General features: G+C 40.0%; 1 protein-coding gene across 1 annotated transcript in view; it reads left to right on the top strand.

The window, feature by feature from the left end:
• ZNRF2 (zinc and ring finger 2) overlaps positions 1–22843 on the top strand; it is a 52371-nt gene that overhangs the window by 17654 nt on the left and 11874 nt on the right. The window contains exon 2 of the mRNA XM_088521132.1: positions 11745–11840. Coding sequence (XP_088377258.1) covers positions 11745–11840 — 96 coding nt within the window. The remainder of the gene's footprint in view (positions 1–11744; positions 11841–22843) is intronic.

Here is a 22843-nt window from a genome sequence, read left to right on the forward strand (position 1 = left end):
TGTTACCTTGATATTCAAATTTAAACTCAAGGCAGTGCATCTTTTATGTATAACTTATATATGTATCAGTTGATGGTTCAGGCACGAGTTTGTTTGATCAATGAAGACTGCACTACTGAAGACTTAAATAGTTACAGCATCTGTTGCCCTCAGTAGTGTTATGGGTGAGCGAATTGCTGAAAACATCCATTTATATAGACAGAAGCCATTACTGGAGAGGTGAAGGTATTTTAGTTACCATACCATTTTTCAAAGTGGTTAAAGTCAAAATATCTGTCATTTGAAGTAATCATAGAATCATAGAATGCTTAAGGTTGGAAGGGACCTCTAGAGATCATCTAGTCCAACCCCCCTGCACACGCAGGGTCACCTAGAGCACGTGGCACAGGACTGCGTCCAAGCGGGTTTGGAAGATCTCCAGAGAAGGAGACTCCACAACCTCTCTGGGCAGCCTGTTCCAGTGCTCTGTCACCCTCATGATTAAAAAATTTCTCCTTAAGTTCATGTGGAACTTTTGGTGCTTCAGTTTTTGGCCATTACCTCTAGTTCTGTCGGTGGCCACCAGTGAAAAGAGGCCGTGTTCCAAATGTGTACATCCCTGTTAAAATTTACTTAGTCTTTGGTGTACGTATGCAGATGTGCATCATCTTCTTATTGTTAGCATGACTTGGGTAATCACAGAATCACAGGAGCAAACTGTTTCTCTTCTAGGAATAGGTGTATAAAATAGGCACCTATTAGCAAATTTCTGGTCAGACAATTGAACTCATATTAATAACTGATATCAGACAAATGAACTGATAGAGCAGTTATAACTGGAGAAAAATAGAAATTTTTCAGTAGAAAACTCCACAAAGGGCGTCCTAAAATGTGAGCAATGCACAAAATATTTCTTCGTTCACACAGTGGCATCTTCAATGTGAAAAGAGCAGGAATGAGGCTGCTGGCTTAGCTGCTGAGCTAGGAATGCTAGGGCATGCATCTGCAAGCGGGTTTGTCCTACAGGGATGTTCTGTTGGCGTAAGGCTGCAGGGGCTGCTACAGGGGGCTGTGTTCTCTCTTAATGGAGGTAAAGGATGGGAAATAAAGACAAATCTGCTGTGATCGAGGTGTTTACAGCATGTAAGTCAACAGCTTGATTTTTTTTTTTTCAGCTTTTTTGACAATAATTAGGAAACCATTGGCGGGGGGTTATATATTTATGTTTTCAGTTCTAGCTTTTCTGAACCACTTATGAAATACTTTGCTGTTTCATCTATTAGGCATTTTACATGCTTTGTACATGCTTGCTTTGCTGCCAGACTTTCCTGAAGGCTGGGAAAGGGTTCTGTCTTGGAAACAGGAAGTTTTGCAAAACTTGCAACACACAACTGTTAAATGCCATATCGTGCAGTCACGAAACTGCTCTCATATTGTTCTACAACTTGTATGTAACTCATGTTAAACATTCAAATTCCATTAAAAGTGAGGCAGTTAAGGATTTAATTTCAATATGCACCTTTCTCAAGCTAGATCTTTTGTTACTTTTGCTCTTCCTACTTTTAAGATTCCGAATCACTCTGTCAAAAGTCAGGTGGTATATGAACCCACATCCTAGTTATTATATAATAGTTTAAGATAAATATTTTCCAAGTTGGAAGATTAGAGAAGTCAATACAGGGAGCACTTCTGTTAGTTGAATTTTCCATTAAAAAAAAAAAAGTTAAAACTTTTTAAAAATTATTTTCCAGCCCAGACATTTCTACTAAGCTCCGTTACACATAAATCATACTTTTGTTCTGGGGTGTGTGTTGGAGAGTGGGAGAAATAGAAAGAAAAAAATCTGCTCTCAACAATTTAAAGTGAACGAAAATAAATTAGTTTAGGGCAAAGACTTCCTTTCAGATTTAAGGAACCAAAACCTTCTAGGGAGGACTGTTAGGGCTGCTATTTTGAGAATTGAAGAGAAAAAACATATATAAATATTGCAGGAAAGTCTGCTGTTGTGATTAGGTAATATAAATTCTTATATGACTAAAAAAAAGAGAGATGAATGGAAGAAAATTAAGTATGCTTTAAAACATTTTTCCTTTACACTCTTGAAACTGTGTTTTAATAGGTATAATTTTCTATTACACTGAACGATAAATATAACTACTTTGCTATATATATAATTTAATGATGCTGTTAAAATACCAGAACTTATATGGAGAGTTAATATTTAAATTATTGGACATTCTATAAAACCATTTAACTTTTATTTACATATATTCTTCCCAGTTGTACTCTTTAATATTTTGTACTCTTGACTTTTTTTTGTCATTGATTGGTTCTTCCCTTTTTTCTTTATCACTGCTACCTCTATTTCTGCAGGAACAAGTAGGTTGTTGGTAAGTATTTCAACCAAATCAGACATTACAAAGTTTTTCCCTAGTGAGGACTTTTTTTTTTTTAAACCCTCACTTACTTTGGTAAAAACTTTGTAGCCAACAGACAACTTGTCTATAAATGCTGTGCTTTCTCAGGTCTTCATTACTGCCTTGTTTGTGTAGTAGAATCCTAGTTTTCAGATTCTCTGAGAGACTTTGTCTTCTGCATGCCTTCAAGCAGCATCCATACCTGTGCTGCCTTTGGAGATGCTGCCTTCTCCTGGGGCTTATTCCCTTGTTTCTGTCTGCTCGGGTCCAAGTGCAGTGTCCTCTTTGTCTCTCCCATTTATTTATTTATTTTTCATAGGACCTTAAAACATTTTGGCCAGTTTGCTCTGAAGGTTCCTCCACATCAGCAAGGTGCCGTCTGTTTCACACATTCAATTTAATCATCCTTGTCAACCATTATTCAACTGTTTTCACATCATAACCTCTTCCCTTTTAGCTGTCACTAGACTCTCAGCATGATATTTCCACCTTCCCCTCTCTTATTATCATGCTTCATGTAATTTTAATCAGATTTGTTGCCTTATGCAGTACACATTTTCAAGATATTTACATCTGTGCATTTCCAAAAAGTAGGACTTCCTTCTTTCTACCCATCTTGGAGCAGCGCTTTCTGGAGAAGTTTTCTTTAATTCTAGTATATTTTTGACACTACTGACTTCACTGACACTGTGAGGAATGGGAGGTCTAGACCTTGACCTAATTGTCTTGCCAAATTACTTAGTTGCTCCCAAGGGCCAGAGTCTCTCCGTAAGAGAGTGTTAATCTGTCTCCCCTCCCTCCAGCCAATTTCCCTGGGAATGATGGAAAGAAGCCTTCTTTTTTCATGTGATTGAGGAAAATACATGGCTCTAGGGGACAATAGAAAACTGAGGGAGTGGGAAAACCCAGGAAGGAAGGAATTTACAGGGTTGAAAGAAACTAGGAAGAGAGAAGAGAGAGAAAAATTCTCTCTTCTTTTACTGCAATAGGTAAGTTAAGAAAGGAAAAAAAAAAAAAAAGTGATGGAAATACATAATGTCTTTCCAAATAAGAATATTAAGGCTTTCGTGTAGCATTTTCAGGCCTGTGGGCTGACTTGCTCCAAATTATTTGGCATCATCTAATAGTGCAACAGCTAAGCCTGTTTGCCAGGTTAATCCTGCTTGTCATGTACAAATACATTAATGCCCCAAATCGTCAATCATGCTTTCAGACTCCTCGCTTTTTTAATAATATGGCTTATTGGGCTCCAAGTGTGTCCAGCTGGCTTAGCTGTGTATTTGGATAACTTGGGCAGTGTCCACGTGTCCACCTGAGATTTCTCCCGACGCGTTGAGAACGTGTTTGCGCACAGGAGCTTCTGAAGTCGTGATGGGCTGGAGTCTCCCCACACCCATGGGGGCTCTCGCTCTGCCAATGTGGTTGTGTGGGGACATGACACTGATTTGAGCTTGTCTCTGTCCCAAAGATCTCATGAGCAACTGGGCAAGCCCCTTCCTATGTTCCTCTGGACTCTGATTCTGGGAGGGAGACCTCACACTGGAAGAGAGAGAGGATTTGGGGTGGTTCTCCCTCCCCACCCCAGGAAAGGGCCTACAGAAATTAAAATACTCGTTTTGGAAAAGTGTTTACACATTGTGGATAGATGTAGTGTCCAGTCAGTGCCTGATTGAAAGTGTATTTCTCATACATAGTGGGTTAAATCTGAAATAATTTGGACTAGAATTCACGTGGAAGCTTTTTTTTTTTTTTTTCCTACAAGAAAACCAAGGCTTGCTCTTTTCTTTAAACCTACCTAACGTAAATCCCAGCAAACTTCATGTTCACATTTATTTCTATTACTAACATCAGCTACTTCTGTTCAACGAAGAAGCTTGTGGGCATTGAAAATTATGGATCTGTGATCGGATATGTGGCATGTCTGAAGTGCAGTTTCTGAAGTAGTAAGTCAAGGAGTGAATTAACAGCTTACAGAGGAGTTTGGAGGTTGTGCTTGTCATTGTGCTTGTCAATTGGAAAGTTCATAGGTGCCGTAGGAGTGGGATGAAAGAGAGATTGAAACAATCACCCAGCTCTACACACGTGCACTCACATGGACCTAAGAAGCTCTTTATTCTTCCCATTCTCATGTGCTTGCATTGATCTTAAATATCATTCTTACAGCTGTTCTTGTTTCTGTATGAAGAGATATCTTTCCCCCACCTGCAGTTCCCTCCTCTGACTTGCAGTGTATTTTCATGTGGGGCTTTTTCCCCCTCCCCTTATCTTTTAATAGCTGTATTTATTGTTCCTCACTTTCTAAAAATGTGCCGCTGTCAGTTAAATTCTTTGTCATGTTACTTTGGTAACACCTGAAATTGTGCAGGTAATAAAGGCTTATTCTGAATAAGAAAATGTGCTGTGTTCAACTGTTCTCCTTGATATTTTATTGCATTATTTTTCAATAATTGCTACTGAAGATCTCACTTTTCCAAATAATCAGATGACAGGAGTTAAAGAAGTTACATTGTAAGATTCTGTCTTCTTTTATATATTTTTGCTTAGGCAAACAAGTCTCCTGTAGCTGTTCTGCAGGCTCCTTTGAGTTTATCCTTACTCAAAAGAAGTTTCTGTAGCTTTTTTTTTTTTTTTCATGCGCCTTGGAATCTTTGAGAAAATGCAAGAGGACATCCCTTGCTCCTCTCAGTGTGGGTCTACAAAAAAGGAGGGAAAAAAACTCTAGGTTGTAAGCACAAAATCGCATATGCTGAAAGGAAGAAAAAATAAATTGTGCTTATGTTGTGTTCCTTAAGTTTTTGCGATTTCCTCTTCCCTCCCAAACTGAGGGACCTTCTCCTTTCATTTCTTTTGCCTTCAGAAATATTTCTGGGTGTATTCTCCTGGTTTACACAACTGACAGTATAAGAATGGACAGCAACAAGGAAATTTCACTGAGATCCCTCTGCCCTAATAAAGAATTTATCTACATAAAGCAGAAACCTTTTTACAAGCTGCTTCTTATTTGGAGTTGCAGCATGTAGAAATTCTCATTTGGTTATTCCTAGGCAGTCAGTAAATTGGGAATGCCCCCAATTTTTTTTTGACCTTCTTGTCGATTCTCTGTTCTAGAATCTAATGAAATTCAATCCTCATATCCCCTTGGGTGGTAAGGGCAAAGCTGCCAGATAAGGTGCGAGGTGTGCTAAAGAAATCCACTTTCCCAGGCAAACCCTCGGGCTTTTGTTTTAAGGACTTACTCGTTCTGTTGTTCCGTTTCAGTTGACTGGGGGGAAGAACGAACTGAACGGTTTGGCTTGATAACTCTGATAGACAGTGTATTCTTTACTGGTGCTGTTTATCTGTTTAATTTGCTTTTGAGCTTTTCAAATTACTTTTTAGAAGAAAGGGGTAGGAAGTTCAACTTGACTAGGATGTTGTTACTTCAGCAAGAATCTGAATTACTTGCTTCTGTGTTTCTGCCGTTTTCACAATCTTACTTCACAGTCTTCTACACAGTGAAAATAAAAGGAAGAAGTGGAAAGAATAGAAGCATTGCATCTTCAATAATAAAGTTTGTGCTATTTCACTTGCCATTCTTATGTGCAAATTTGGAAAACATGATCTAGGTGAAACAGTAGGTGGATGCAGAAATAGTGAGAAGACATCCCATGGTTGTAGTAGGAGAGCAATTCAAATGGTGGTCTGCCTTGGGTTTGGTTGAGATCTTTTCTTTTTTAAGTGCACTTTAAAAAAAGAGCTGTAATGGCATACTTGGAATTGCTGAAACATGGTGGGGGTAAAGTTGGAGTTCATCGTTGTCTTGTGATACGCTAGAAAAGTGTTGAAAGCAGAAGAAAAAAGACAAGTAAAAAGTGCTAAGTTTGACAAGGAGAAATAAAATGCAGTGTTACAAAATAGGACCTGGTTAGTAACAGTTCTGCTGAGGATTTGGGGATTCTTTTAGGTCATGGGTGGAATGGGTTGACAGAGGACAGTCTTGTTGCTTTGGTTTAAAAGTGTGTTGCATGTGTTGGGCAAGTGCATACTCACACGGCCATATGTAATACATACCTTCTTCATTCAACACCAAGTGTAATGGAAGCATAGAATAGGTAACTACTCATTTCTGGTTAGCACTTTTGAAGTCTTGGCGTGAAAGCTCTGCCCAGATTTTGGCAATGCAGTGGGTCATGGTTGGAGGCAGTCTAGAGGGCAGTAAGAGAAATAAGTTTTTTAGTCATCAGGACCTGTAAGGGAAGGTGAACTGGTTCAATTATCAACTATTTTCCACGTCCACTGAAGATATGAGAAGAAACAAAATTTTTTTTTTTTATTTTTTATTTTTTGGTCAGGACTGTTAGATGAGAGATAAGGGAAGATTTTTCAGTCTCTCTGGAAATAGCTGATCAGCACTGTACGTTATCTAGGATGGCTGTAAAATCTTTCACTAGTTGATTTTTAAGGACAGATTAAGTCCTCTAAGTTTATTTACCCAGTTTCCCAATATAGAAAGAACATGGTGACTTCCTGAGGTTCCTTTTTCCCTGTCTCTGAAGGATCTTTTCTGTGGTTTCTTTTACATATATACATATATATATATACACACATACACACACACACATAAACACACATATATATGTATTTTATATATATATATATATACATATACACACACACACACACACATATATATGCATCATTATGCAGGTTTGTTTGTGTGATCTCACAGAATGGTGTCCTTCCTGATTGTATATACTTGTTTTTCCAAATGCCAAAGAACAAGCAAGGGTAGGATCTTTATATAGTAACATTTGCCAAGCTTATTTTTGTCAAATACATTTTACAAAGGCATATGTATGCTTGCTTTCTCCTTGCATATTACTACTTTAAATGTAAACCAAGGTGGATTTATCCTTCTTATTTTACAAGACAATTGCAGTACTGATTTTTTATTATTATTTTTAAGTGGACATTTGGTCTCAGTGTCTTTTTAGTTTGGTTTTGGTAAAGTTCTAGTTGAGGCTTCCTCTGTGAAAGGTTGTCCTGATCAAGCCAAGGGATCAGGCTTTTGACTTAGTGAGGGCTTTATTCGGGGTTACTTTTTGGTCAGTGTTTTAGCATTAAGCAGTTGTGCTGGAGGAAATCCATTCTGTGCATTTCTAATAAGACTTCAATACATTTCTTTTATGTGTAGTTTTGTGACACTCTTCACTGTATTGTCTGCAAGTTCTTTGCTCTTTTTTCTCCCCACCGCAACACACATATTCCAGAATTAGCATCAGAATCTTTTTGTGAAACATGCGGAGTCCAGGAGTTTATGATTTTTGTTCTTTTTTATTATTATTATTTGTTAGCTTTGCTGTGAACTGAACTGCCAGTTCAGCAATCTGGTGTTTGCAAAGCAAGGCAAACAGAGCCAGATAGCAATGAAAGGAAGGCTGAAGTTGGTATGGATAGAGTGGGTGGCCACCCATCATCCTGTCCACCTGTTTCCCAACTTATCAGAAATGAAGCATTTCTGTAAATGGATGTGGGAGACAATGATATTTCATAGCTACCTGAAGACTCATTTGCAAAATATAGCAGCGGAGTCTGGGGAAAAGTGATGCATTCGAGAGAACATTCCAGAGAACCTCTGAATACTGAAGCCCTACCACTTCTTCAGGTTTCGTTATCTCAAACTTTCTGTGCCATGTGGGGATTTTTGACTTGCTTTACCCTTACTTTCTGTTCTGTCTTTCTCGTCTGGTAGTTGTGCTTTTTTTCCTGGCTTGTGGTTATAAGTAACTGGTTACTTTCAGTATTGAATGCAGGCTTGTGAAACCAAACGAGGGCCCTAGGTGAGAACTTGTTTCTCAGAGTCTTTTAGGCAAGCACTTCACTCAGTGGTGTGTGCTGGAGCCACTCTGGAAGGAAGGAAATACTTACATGAGATTCACAGTCGATACAAGGAGACTTCACCTGAGGCTACCTCCTCCAATGACTTTGTTGTCCAAACGTCTGCAAATCCATTTTGAACCTGCAGAACTCAACAGGGCAAGTCATGTAGATGCTAAGTTATTGTTGCCCTGTCATGGCTGTCAAAGTCATGTGAAACTTTTAAGTTATCAGAATTGTTCATTGAGTCTGGTGGTAAAAACAAACATAGGCTATGTCTGCAGCCTGCTGGACAGCCACACAATGGAGTTGTTGTACTTTCCGAGCACTTAATGGTAAACTGGGTTGTGAAACTTGCCCTCTCATTTGAGAAAAGGTGGGAAAATACCAGCTTTTTAAAGGACCTTTAGCTGGTTGATGGACAGTGTTGAATGTTCACATATTAATCTTTTTTTTCAAGTACAGTTAAAACTAACTAGATATGATGCCTATATTCAAAATAATTTGTCGTTTGGGGATGCAGAAGGAGTTGGAAATGATAATATCCTTCCCACAAAACATGTGTGTGCATCTCTTGAGAAAGACAACTAAATCCAGGCTCTGGTTACTGCAGCAGAGCATTGCAAAGTGAGATTTCATTTGTATTTTTTTTTCAGCAAGTATGAGAGTTCAAGGCATTTTTTCCTGCTGTCTTGCTGATTTCTGGCCTACAGCTAATGCTAGTGGCAAGAACATCTTTTCCACGGACACCTTTACCCGCAAGCCGCAGGGCTTAGTGAAGTAGTATCTCCTCCTGCTGAAGAACCTCTTGGGTTCTTCAGAGCAACGTTTGGCTGCCAAGCAGAGCAGCAGCAGTCAGATAGCGTGGAGGTACTGTGCTAGGAGGACACTGGTGTTTGTTCACCAGATCTCCTTTAATTCTGTACAAACTACAAGGTATTACAGAGGTAAAATGTTGACCGTTTTCCTAGACTGAGGGGAGGAGTACAGAAATAAAAATGGATGGGAGTCCCATGGTAGTGTAGGCACAGTGAACTGGATACCCTAGCTAGATAACCAGAAAGGTATCTTAAAGCTGCCCTAAGTTTATGCATAGCTTCAAGTAAGAGTTTTTTATGGCTTTTGCTGATAAGGAGTGTAATTACCATTATACACATATTTTAATCATTATATATCCAGACTCTCCCTAGTGTTTTCTTTGGATTCAGGTCTTCCCTCCAAGGGTTCCTGGGCTGTGTACCTCTTAAATCTCCCTGTTACCTTCGGCAAGGGTCCCAAAGACTGCTTCCCTGTTCCTCCCTGTTAGACAGACCATAAACCTTCTGTCCAGACAGCAGAGACAACCTGTTAATGACTGTCCCGGTGCTTAACTAGGTATCAACACAGTCGTTACAGCGCTGTGATGCCAATGCTCCCTTCTGGCCCAGCAGGAGCCAGTTTGTGGTCTATAAGGAAACCGTGTGCTATTTTATAAAGCAAGACATCTTGTTAATTATAGAAGCATGTAAATAAGAACAGTGCGTGGGACTTAGTAGTGTTTGGTTATGACTGGGCACAAGAGTGTTTCGCTGCTTGAACTGGTAAAGGTTGAGAGAGAATTTGTCCTTAAGTCAGTTCATGAAGAAAACTGTAACAAAATCGTGCAAGGCAGTTAGGGATGGTTTTTAGGGGGGTGGAGGACGAAGATACTGTTTTCTAGATTTTAGTCATGCTGAGATGCAGCCCTGGGGGAAAGAGGCTACATAGAAGCTGGACAGTAGCTGGCTAAGATTAAAAGAATTTGAAAATAATAGTAAAAAACAAAAACAACAAAGTATGGAGAAAGAGCAAAATCATCATTTTTTTTTCAGAGAGGGGAGAGGGAAAGAGAAACACTACTTTTGCAGGCTGTTCACTGCTTGAAGAAGTGGGCTTTACACCTATTTATAAATTGCATGACAGAGAGTTTCATGTGACAAGCCAGCAAATCTTTTTACGAGTATACGAAACCTTTCTACCTGTTTTTCCCAAGATACGTTTGCTTGTTTTGTGCTTATTAACCTATGCACATAAGCTGTTTGTAAAGACATGGGCGTGAGGAGAGGCAGAGGAATGAGGAGAGAGATTTAAACTAAAGTGTAACCCTGGCAGAAGAACAAGTAGATACCAACTGCTCACGAGTAAAATGGGAAGAAAGAGCCCTGTACTTTAAGCCCGGAAGTGGTTTCCAGGGTGCACGTTCAGTTGCTGTTCAGTTCCTGTGTTTTGACAGTTACCTATTAGCTGCACCCCGATAAAACAGAAACAAGCTCTCCAAAACCCCTTTCCATAAATGAAGTGCGTTACTTCTGTTGGGTACAGCTGCTTCAGGTTAGTTGCTTAGTCCACATCTGGATAATGATTAACAGCAGAGATGAAACCTCAGGCACCAGTAACTCGAATGTGGTGTCACGTCCCTTGACCTCCTTGCCTGGCTCTGCTGCTCACGGGGCTCCTGGGGTTGCTGGTGCGAGGCCAAGGGGCAGCGGCAAACTGGCATGGCAGCAGGCCGCAGCTGGGCACGGGCTGGCAATATGTTTCTGTAGTTTTGCTCTGTTATCCTGTAGGTTCCCTCCTTAACAGTCGCTACATTTTCAGGCCACTGTTAGTGGCTTTTTGTCTCTTGCTGTGGCGTTAATTATTCAGCAGATCAGAATCAGTCTATCACTCAGGCTTAACTGCGGATCATAAAACCTATCCGACCAATCTTGCCTTGTAACTGGAAAGCTACTGCCATTGGCAATGACTGGAATTAAGGTATTAAGGGTTTTGTCATGACTGTTACGAAGTTGCATCATGTTTCAGACTCTCTAATTATTCTTCACCCCATATTGCCTCCAGCCCTGACCTCACCAGCTAAACAAGGCCACACATGGCTAGGACGAGGGAAGCCAACCCAAAACTCAGTGCTTCAGGAAATGGTAGTGAAGGAGTAGGTGAGGAGGCACCCAGGAGTTAATGCTATCCCTGTGTCCCAAACTGGTAAGGGATGCTGCAGCTTGCAGGGTGAGATGTAAATTTGAGCTCCTTCATTAAAGTTTCAGTAGTACTCCTGGAAAAAGTCGAGATGTTAATTCAGAGCTCCTGCCCAAGTTCAGATTTTAATGGCTATGTTCTCTCTATGTTTCTAATTTCTGTTTTAGGAGAGTCATATTAGCCTCCTGTGCCTGTCTTAAACTGCTCTTAGAGAGCTGTTGTGAAAGTGTTTGCATTCCAGCAGTGGACATGTTTGTGATAGGCAACAGATTTGTTTGCAGGTGCAATGGTCCATGTGAACATTCTTGCATTTTGAATTCTTTTGAAATCAGGGAGTTATAGTTACATGACAGATTCCAGGTCAAAAATTCAGCGCTGCCCTATGGCTTTTTTTGGCTTGTAATGTGTGCAGAACAAGTTTTTCTGGCCTGAATATAAATATACAGCTTTGCAACATGATCATGTGTAATCACACTTACATATGTTTGTTTTTCATAGGATTCAAGTGCCCTGTATGTTCAAAATTTGTATCTTCTGATGAAATGGATTTACATCTTGTGATGTGCTTGACAAAACCAAGGATAACCTACAATGGTAAGAAAGAAGTAAGCTGATAAGTATTTCTCCATTTTAAAAATTAGCATGATAACAATTCTTTATTAATAAAATAATCTGGTAATTAAATCTACTGTTTGTGACTGGACTGAGGAATGCTGTATGATTTTTGCTTATAGTTCCCTTTTTTTGAGTAATTTCTAGTTAACTTTTTTTTTTTTTTAAACTGCATGGCAATATAATTTACACTGCTAACTCTTACTAGAGAGTTATTCTTATTTGAGTGTGTTCATTTCATTTTTGGACCACAAGATCAGATATTGGTCATTGCAAGTGTGTACTTGCCCCTTATTTGAGAAAGTGACTTGGGTATCTAAATAATTTTTTCCTTCTTGACCTGACACTCAGAGGCTCTAGGAGGAGCATACAGAAAGATATAGTAAAAATAGGAATTGGAAGATGTTACTGAAATTTTAGTGCCTATTTTGACAGAGCTGCCTTGTTATAAATCTTGCAAGTGTTTCCTGAATGAGTTTGTTGCTCACCAGTCATCAGATATGTAATAGAGGAGAAATGAATACAGTCAGAAAGAAGGTGGCACTGGAGCTTCTTTGGAGGTGCATGGTGAAAGGATGCATGGCAGTGGATGCAAGTGGAAACTTCTGATTCAGTATAAGGAAGAACTTGTTCATGAGGGTGGTCATACAGGGGAATGGCAGCACAGGGAGGTTCTGCTGTTCTTGAGGATAATCAGAAATTGCCTGGAGCAACCTAGCCTAAGCTGGCTCTTCTGTGATTAAGGAGCTGGACCAGAAGACCTGCAGATCTCCCTTCTAGCGAATATTATTGTGTAAATAACCCATAGTTTTGTGGACAATATGACTCTCCTGGCTTTCTTGCTATTACGGTATTCAAAACTGGATTTTGCTCAGGGACAAGTCCTGAAGGATGGTTGGGCCCACCTTATTCTTTGTTTTGCGAACAATAAGGCATCCTGGCTGTGGGAAGAGCCAAAATAATTTGAAATCATATACATCTAGATGTGAAGTTCTTTTCAAAGCATAGGAATCAAGATAAGTAAATTATTTTTCTTGGTGTTACTACTCGTTTTTAAAAGAGTTGACGTCATCTAACGAAGGGTTGTTATTTGCTTTGGTTTTTGTTTTTAGTTAGGACTGAGCAGTTTCCAATGCATATTGTAAGAAATCTGAGTACTTGGAGATGTTGTGCATTAGGGAAAAACAGTCTAGATTCCGTCAAGAAAGAAGTGGTTGAGTTTGGGGTGGAGGAGGAAGCTGGCAGAGAAGCTCTTCCAGTAATCGAGCTGCTGGGATGTGTGTAAATGAGAAATCAACTGTGTGAAATTCTTTGCCTCTGCTGCTTTCCACGTGTACCTATGTGCACACGTAGATGACTGACTTTTATCAAAGAAACAGCAGTTATCTGTGTTTTCTGGGGTTTTTTTTTGGTATCATAAGAAAGTAATAGTTTTTTTTTTTTTTCTGGATTATTTCTCTTGGCTGGCACGCTGCTGGTTGGAGCCCATTCTTGTGGCATGTTTTTACCTTTGTCCAGTCTCTTGACTTGAAAAGCTTTCATATAAGGGAGCAGAAGTACAAATGTGTCAAATGGCATCTGAAGCCACTCTCCCGATAATCAACAACAGGACAAGAGCAGTTCTGGACAGTGCAATATGAGGTATTCCCTGAGTTCTCTATTTAGAAGTTTACGTGTAGCACAGAGTCTTGGGTGCTCATTCTAGGAAGTGGTTATAAGCCTTGAAAGAAGAAAACTACCAACTTGTGTAAATTGATTTGAGAGACACTTATTTAGAAGTATGGTTTATTCTCATAAACTTGTAATAAAATTGTGCATTGATCCTTTTAACTCTTAGGGTAGTGGATTAAATTTTCAATCCCAGCATGTCAGGTATTAATGTAAGCACTTAATAGAGTAGACCCATCTGAATGCTGCTAGTCTGCCAGTCTTCTGGCACTTTTCTGTACTCAGAAAGGCCAATAAGGTCTCATGCAACTCCACGAGAACTTTTTTTTTTTTTTTTTTTTTTTTAATGTTGAGTTGGTGCAGCACAGGGAAACCTTGGATCCCTCTTCAGAGTTGAGTAGCATCAATGGCTACTTTGTGGTATGATTGTGATCCTTTCAACCAGGCTAATGCAAGAGACTTAATTAGCAGGCTGATGACTTGATTTAATGTTGCTGGGATTACGTGTTGGTTATGAATGACTCGATGTTCAGTACAATTTGCTGTTTGCAGTGCTGGGGAGATTAGTGATGGATTTGCCTTTTTATCACTCAAGTATATATAAGGTGTTGCTTGAGGGGAAAGGAGATGTCATCTCTGACTTTCAATACCTTCTTCCCAAATGGAAGGTCTCTATCTGTTTTCTTCTGGCATCTTGGCCTTAAGCCAGTTACAGTGAACAAGAGCCAAGTAGGCAGTATTTGTTTTGTGTTGGTCCCTGGTTGTTCCCCTATTATCAATAGCAGGAAAAAAATCATTTTTTTTCATTATTTTCTCTCTGAATCTTATGTCGCAAGTTGTTGAAGATGGCCTTATACTTATGGGTGATAAGATGTTTAAAAAGTGCCCAGTTGGAGTGAACTGTGTGGCTATCTCGTTCTGTTCTAGATATGTTCCCTCATAGTGTAAATGTTTGAAGATTAGTTATTTTTCTAGGAAATGCCTGGGAACAAATTTTGCATATTATCATTCTGAGAAAACAAATCCTCATTCTGTTTAGTAGGAGTCTGAAGCATATAGTCTTCCCTGGAAAATTTGATAAGACTGTTCAGTTGTGATCTGTAGTTTAACAAAAATTAATGAGTTCTCACTTACATCCAATCTCTAATTGCTTTCTGAGCTACCTTTGTGCATTACATTTGGCAGGAGGAAGGGTCAGTGAACTGCAAATTCTGGCAGCTGTCTGATTTATATGTGTTTCTGAAAGAGACTGGTCACAAATCTGCCCCCGTTCCATGCTAGAAGCTATGCTGAGTTTCATATAAATAAATTGGTACATTTTATTGGCCTTATTCTTGAGAAATCATGTGACCTGCCTCCAACAGAGGTCTCATTGCTTACTCAATTTGGCACATAAAGAGAGCTCTTTCTTGTTTCTGTAGGACTTTGTTCCAAGTATCTCTTAAACTACTTGTGCTCAGACATGAACCAGTATCTAGTCATTTTGATACAAAAGCTGTTTAGATGAATCAAACTGTGCAAAAACATTGTGTTGTTTCGTGTTACTGTCTTAAATAGACTTGCCTTTTTTTAGCAATTAATAACTCTTTTTCATACTGTTACTTGCTGAGAAGCCAGAATAGGTTCCGTGGCCTAGCTAGCACTCGTGCCACAGAGTGTTAAAAGGCAGTTTTATGAAGAAAGTGGGTTACTTGCCAGTTGACTGGTTTCTTGGAAAAAAATAACTGCCAAAATGCTATGTACCCATTGTCACTGCTTTTATCTTCTCCAGAGTGTTTAATGAGGCCCCCTGCACCATCTCTTTCACATTTGCTCTGCTAAGTTAAGCCCAGAGCCCATGTGGTGACTACTCTACCAAAGAAAGGCAAGGCTTACAAACTAGATCTTATTTTGGTTAAGCAGAGGCATTTGCTTAAATAACACTAGCGCTTTGGGAACAGCTTGCATTTAACTCCTTGCTATAAAGTTAGTTTGCATAAGTAAGAGCTACTGAGAAACAGATCAGACTTACTCAGACCAGTTTAGGTTTTGAGGTATTGGTGGGGTGGAGGCTAAGTGTTCACTTTCTTTCTAGTCTTGGTGTATTTTTTATTACAAGATGTTTAAAAAAAATGAAAAGGCACAGGGGAGGCAGGGAGGGTTGTGATTTAAGAGAGACTAATTTTAGATGTTTCACAGATGATGAAACTAACTCCTTTTTGGCAAAACCTTGCAGTTGATTCTGTCTGAAGTTAATTCTGCTTTTCCTTTTAATATTTCCTTGTTTCTCAGAACACTTTGTAAGGTGGTGGTGGTGGTAGTGGTGGTGTTATCATTGTTAAGGGGCCTCTCTGCCAGCTGGAGTTAGCAAGCTGGCACTTCTCCAGAAGGGGAAGCCAGTGACCCCGGAGAGCCAGTCCTCTCCCTAGACCGGTTGGCTGGCTCGGCAAACCAGCCCATCCTCTTTTAAAAGTTTTGATTGAATTAGCACATTCCTGTGGAATATTTTGAGTTTCATCAACTCAGCACTTTGTGCTGGAACGTTGTTCTACTGGAAACTTTTTAACTGGCTCTCCTTAATGCTGCTTGCTTACTTTATAAGTGCATATAGTTCAAATATGGCCGTGGGTCTGATTATTGGCTGACCGATTAACGTTGACTGAGGTTCATTTTAAGGGCTAAAGCTTTTGCTAATGTAATTTCAAAGAGAAAATGTCAAGATAGTGCTTGAGCTGTCCAGGCTTTTTACTTATTCAAAGCTACTACTCTGCTGCTATTATTATTAATTATTATGATTATTATTTATTATTATTATTCATTTTTATAACAGCGATCAATGAAATTCATGCCCTACATTCAAAAAGGATAGAGGATCAAATATTGTCAACGGTGATTACATGCATGGCTTTGTATTTAGGGTTTATTCAGCTCTGTTTTGAGTGTTGGATTATTACGTGGCAAGACTGTTATAGGATGAATATTTAAAATTAAAGTAGAAGACTAACAAAATACACTGGAAGGAAAACAAGAGTGCAACTCAGTGTTCTTTCAATCCAGCAACATACTTTGTTTTTAGGGGCATTTGAATAGAGTGCAGTTAGCCCAATATTCCAGCACTGTCTGGTGGAATTTGAAGTGGCTTGAGTCCTTTTAGTGCAACTGATCGAAACTATAATCTACTCACTATGTTATCAACATCTAAATGAAAATTATAACCTATAATCAGCAGTGGAGATGTGGCATAAGTGACCTAAATTACGATATTTTATAATCATTTTCTTTCACCTGAACTTCTCTATGAAGAAGTGTAAGTGTTCTTGACTTGTGGCTGCTACAAGATCTTAGGGGCAAATTGCTTATGCCAGAACATGAATGGTCGCTTTATACTGTTCAGGAGTGCATCTTAACCCAGTGTTGAGACCACTGAGAGACTTGATTCTGGCAGCCCTACCTATTGCAGTGACGTGATTTCCTTGTTTGCTTCTCCGCATGTGTGTGCGCACACACACAAACAGCTTAACTGCTCTGACAGATGCGCTCAGAACTGCAGTCTGGTATGAAGAGAACTGCCAACTTGGAGCTCACTTCTGTGCCGGGATTCCTGAGATCGAACCCTAAAAGACCTCGGAAAAGGGCATTGTGCCAGTCTGCCTGGAAAAGCTTAAGCCTCACTCCCTGTCCTCATCCTTTAATAGGACTAGACTTTCAGCAAAGCAGTACAAAGTCATACTAAGGGAAAATGGTTCTTTCATTCCTCTTTATCTGAGGAGCAAATTCTCCATAGAATTCCTTAAGTCTTCCATTTTGGAGTTTTAATGGGATTATTGGCTGTGAGGTCTAGCTTTTTGCTCTGCTTTAGTTGGTGCTGCACACTGTCCTCAGGGAAAAAAAGAGTATCCCGTACAAAGGAGTTTAACAGCCCAGGTAGAGAATTGCCCTGTCCTTCCAGTTAAAATAGTAACATCTCTTGATTTGATCTTGTATATATCCCTGAATACCCTTTGGAGTCAATAGGAAGTTCATTCAATTTTTCCTAATGCTTTAAAATACTTTTTCTTCTGTATATCTCAAAAAAATTAAAATGAACGTTCAACATTTGTTCAGCCTGGAGATTTCGTTTAGTGTGGTGATAACAGAAGAACATTAAAATAAAATAATAAATAAATAATTATAATATATTATTATTATATATAATATTAATAGTATAATATAATAACATATTATAATAATAAATATAATATATTAATAAATAAATGAAAGTAAATAAAATAATCTCAGACACTTGCATAGCTGTTACTCCAATGAATTGCTCTAATATCAGCTCAAGCTTTTCTGAACTTGTCTTGCAAATCGTTGTTACAATTTCAAGGAGAGAAATTACTTTGAAGAATCTTCGAATTTGAAAAATCAAGTTTGAAGAACTTGATTCAGCTCTTCTGCTTAGTTTGTACTTGCTCCCTTGGGGAAGTGTGGATGATATTTGAGCAGGGAGGGAACCTTCACACCGTTTCGCCAGTGTCGGCTGTGGGGAGCTGTTAGTCCAACCCTGGCTGCCAAGAGGAACCCTGTCAAACTCTTTCCTCTTTGGTTCATAGAGCTATATTTCCTTCCAACCTGAGCAAGTCTCTCTTTCAGCAGCTTCAGTGCCTCATAGGAGAGCAATGCTGCAAAACCAGCCTGTCACTGTTAAGAAGTTAAGATTTTAATTTTTCATATGATTTCGGATGGAAGGTTTGTTTGTCTTTGTTTTCATTTGAAAGAGTGGTGGTGGCAAATGTTGCTAAATAAGATCACACTAAGTGGCAGTGGTGCGGTGTGGATCTACCTACTAATGGGCTCCCTGCTTATGTGATCTGCCTTGCAGTGTTTTTTGGAGGCTGCAGTCTCTAACCCTCCCTCCCTCACCACAGACCAACCTCCGCTCCGAGCAGGACAGGAGGAAGGGGAAGGGCAGTTGTGTATTTTTAACAGTTTGGCTGAAATGGAAACTGAGTGTAACTGCGAGAGAACTGCCTCGAAGGCCTGGCACAACGTTTCCCCAAACTGCAGACTACCCCATTTATCCTGGTAAGGTGTAATATCAGAAACTCAGTGGTGGTAGTTTAAATACCCACATCACTTACCACCTTTCTCTTCATGTAAGAGAAAGGGAGGCAGGAGTATGTAAAGTAACCATGACATTTTCATACTGCAGTTTGTTGATGCTCAGTAGATTATGCTATATTTTATTGCTGTGATGAAGGAGAAGCCACATGTTTGCATCCTCCTGAGAAGAGTACAAGCCAGAGATACATCCAGTCATATTTGACACTCCTCTCTGGTTTGCTCTGAATGGGACTGACACTCTCTAGGGGGAATATATTTGGTTCATGATTTCTCCACATCCTTTCCCTTGATCCAGGTCAAAGTCCATTAGGCAGCACTCTCTGGGATGAAGCTATCAAAAGTGACTCTTGGTCAACATAGCTCTAATGTCACTTTGTGCTTGATTCTTGAGGGTGGGACTGCAATGCTTTTCTCCATACGTTGGAATCACCATTCTAAAAGTGCGCATATGTCACAGGAATATTTATCTCCCGTATTGAGTAAATACATTAAAGCTATTGACAGATTATAAAAAAGGCCTGGTTGTTTGTGAAAGCAATAGGGAAAACTGGATCATTCGTGTGCTGAATAACTCAAGTTCATTCCTCTCCTTATGAACTGTGGCTCTCAAATAGAGTGTGGTCTTGCCTTGGTACTGACAGCACTGCTAAAGCCAGATGGCAATTCGTGCCCTAGAAAACTGTAGATATATCAGTGCTGCAAAGAATATCTGCAGGTGAAGAGCAGAGTAGCTCAGCTGAGGCAGGAAGAGCACCGTCGATATTCTGCTGGATGTCACTGTGCTTGTGTTATGTAATGGACGTGCAGTGCTGTGGGAACCCAAAGGACAGGCTCGTAGCTTGCGACAAAGCCTCGCAGTGCTGTGACTCTGCATCATGTGATGCAGGAGGATAGGAACTACCTTCCGTGCCTTGCACTTAATCAGTCTTTAGCTCCGCGAGGTCATTCAGAGGATGTCATAAATCGTGTCTGCTACTGCTGCAGTCTTGTGACTGCTGGGAATTTAGCTTGAGGGAAGATGATGTCCCTAGTCTTGCACGGTAATTCCACAGTCTTTAAATTTGATACCTCTAAAACCTTGTGATAACTCGTTTTTTAGCAGCAAAATGACTTTTTTTTTTTTTTCAGTTGATCTGTGGAAATAATATCCTTGAAAATACACATCTTTTCCTACTCTTAGAGGATATATTTCGCAGGCTGGGTTTTAAAATAAAAATGCTTGCAATCTTAGACATTTTAAAAGTGAATGCCACATTGCATGTCATTGAGCTTGGGTGACCTGTGTAGGAATTTCATGGTATTTCCTTCCCTATATTCCACACAGTTTTTTGAGAACAACTAGGTCTCGGATCAAGAATTCTATCTTAAAGAAATCTAAAGCAATAGGCAGCACTTCGTGCTGAGAAACTGCTCTGGGACAGATAGTTGGGAGTATAGCCCAAAATGTTATTAGTATTATTTTTCTTTGGGTTAAAATCTTGCTTTAAAACTTGCTTCTTTTTGTTTAATAAAGTAGTCTCACACTTCTGAATTGCAGACTTGAGCCTTCAATGTTAAAAGAAATTGGTGCAATCCTTTGCAGGGTATTTCAGTGGTTGAGTAACATCCGAAAGACGCTGAATGAAAACATTCCCATGTCTAAATTGGGGATTATCAGCAGTGTTTATATAGATTTTTTTTTTTCCATGAGCTCCGAGCAATTGTAATTAAATTGTGTGATTCTCAAACAGCTTGTAACTTGTCTCCTGCCAGTGATTACACTGGCAATGTACTGGCATAGGGAATACTAGACTGGTGTATTGTGTCCCCACGGGCAGAACTCACCTCACTGTAGCTGGCGCGACGTCGTCTCCGGTGGCCATCGATTTGTGCAGCTGCACAGCTGAACCCACCGTTCTAGCTGAACCCACCTGGAATACTCACTGTTGCTGCCTTTAGTGCTGAGCTGCTCGATTGCTAGCTCTGTGTTAAAGCTGGGTCAAATTTTGTTTATTTTGTCAGCGTTCCTCATGCCTGCTTTGTCCGTGTGGAGTTTACGTAGTAGCCTTCGTGTGTGTCCAGTAGCCAAGCAAGCCCCCAGCCTGTGGTGTTCAGTGATTTCTTCAGCCCCTAAGCAATGCCTGCTGGTTTTGAGAGATGGAGAAGGGGAGAGAGAGTTGTTTGGTTTAGATTTTTATCTTTTTTTCCCTACAGTTCCATGCAAGCACACATCAATCTGTGGCTTTACTAGTTGAAACACCTCAATGTCTAAGTGGTGTTCAGTAGTTTTGATTGCTCGTAGATTAACAGATGAGGAGAGAAATACAACTTTAATATGGTTGTAGAAATATATTGCCAGGTTATGTGCATAAGCCTTTGAACAGTTATTGGAGACTTTTCCTTCAGAAGTTTTCTTAAAATATTTCATGTATTAATCTTTATTATTTATGAGTGATTCATAAATACTGTTGAAATTACATGAGTGCTTTCTCTTTGACTTAAGTACTAAGATGCAGAAATTGATAGTTTGCTTTAAAAAGTAGCATTCCATCTATGTAGCAAAGATAATTGCTTTTAAAATAGAAATAGTTCTTAAAAAAAACAGTCTGTCTACTGTGAACAGCAAAAAAAAAATCCAAGTAAACGTTATGCAGTGATTTATGTCTTGGTCCTGTGTGTGCTTTGACACCAGGCATTCAATTTTTACTGGGAGAAGATGGCTTTAAACCTGCTGCATAACCCCGCTCTAGGCCTAGCACCTGGTACTGTGGGTAACAAGAGAGAATTTCTGCACACTGAGTCTTGGCACCCGTGTTTGCATTTTGTGTTTCTCAGTAACACATTATACCTTCCCAGAGAGCAGCGTCTCAGTCAGACGCACCTTTTCTCTTTTCCTCCCCTGCTCTATTTTGATCCCAGACAGATAGTTTCATCCTTCCTGCCATCTCCCCTAGCGTTGCCTGTGCATTTGTTTTGCATCGAATCCAACCAAGCTCCTCGTCAAGCTTGCAAAGAAATGAGTCAGTCATTTGGCCTATGTTAAAAGGCAGGAAAAAAGACCTGGCAAAACTCACTGTGCTTAGGGCACCTGTAAGAAGACTGGAATAGGAGCTTGGAAAAGGGCAAAGTGGAGAGGACAGTGACTCAGACCCTACATATAGCTTCAGAGCAAGTCACTCCTGAAACAACCTGTGTTGCTCAAGATCAGTAAGATAGCTAACCCCAACTGAGCTACCTCTGCTCATTCCCTTTCTCCCCTTGCACTTCACAAGTGCTTTCTCCTGCCCTCTCTTTCCATAAAGGTTTCTGATCTGCCTGCTTTACCTGCCAAGCATTGGGTGAAAGTTTGCACAGATGGTTTCCAGTAGGCCGGAAGGGTCCCCATCAATGCTCTCGGTTTCTTGCAAACTGTTACGAGGATGAAAGTTCTTGACTGAAAATAATTTCAAAGCAGTTTTTAAGACTTCTGACCGGGGTTTCAGTGGCACTGAATAGGTGAAGTCTTGACATTTGAAAAGCTCTCTTCTGCAGTCCCTCTGATCTGGCAATACAATAAGCTTAACATCACTTTAAAAACTGCCAAAGCAAGAGGGGTTTCTTGGCCTCCATGCAGCTCCTACTGCACAGCCACACTGACATCTCAAACTTGCAAGAAGTTGTTTCATTTCCTAGCTCAGACATTCCCTTCAGCTTGGTCAGAGGCAACCATCTTCCATCTACTCCTGCACATGCTCTTCTTCCCTTTCCTAGTCTTTGCAAACATTGTTGGCAGCAGCAGCCATTCTTGCTTGGGTGAAGGTGCTCATTTTAGCAGAGTACAGCATCCCAGTGAAGTGGGTTGGAAGGAAAATTTAATTGAACAGAACTGTCTGTGCCTCCTACATGAAAAGAATTCTTTGCTCTCCTGACCAAAGTGAGGCCTTTTCCTTGTTTTATTCCTCGTTATTATTCCCCATCAACCTGAGTGACTAACCCAAAGATGCTTCTGTAGATACATACATGTTAGGGTGTTGGGGTTTTGTGGTTTTTTGTTGTTGTTGTTCTTGGGGTTTTTTATTTTAACCTTTAATGAAGGAGTCACCCGACACACTAGGCAAAGTGAGGCATCTCAGGCCTCTTTCCCTGTCTTGAGTGTGCCCCCCTTGGCACCAAGGCTCCTTTCTGCCCCTTGCTCTGGGTGGAGCCAGATGGTCCAACTGCTTTTGGAATGGATTTCTGGATTACACTCCTGAGTTCTCAACAGGCCTAAACAG

This window comes from Tinamus guttatus, unplaced genomic scaffold (genome assembly GCF_059628265.1).
Source record: "Tinamus guttatus ecotype Peru unplaced genomic scaffold, ASM5962826v1 Tinamus_guttatus_pri_ptg000115l, whole genome shotgun sequence".
Taxonomy (NCBI): Eukaryota; Metazoa; Chordata; class Aves; order Tinamiformes; family Tinamidae; genus Tinamus; species Tinamus guttatus.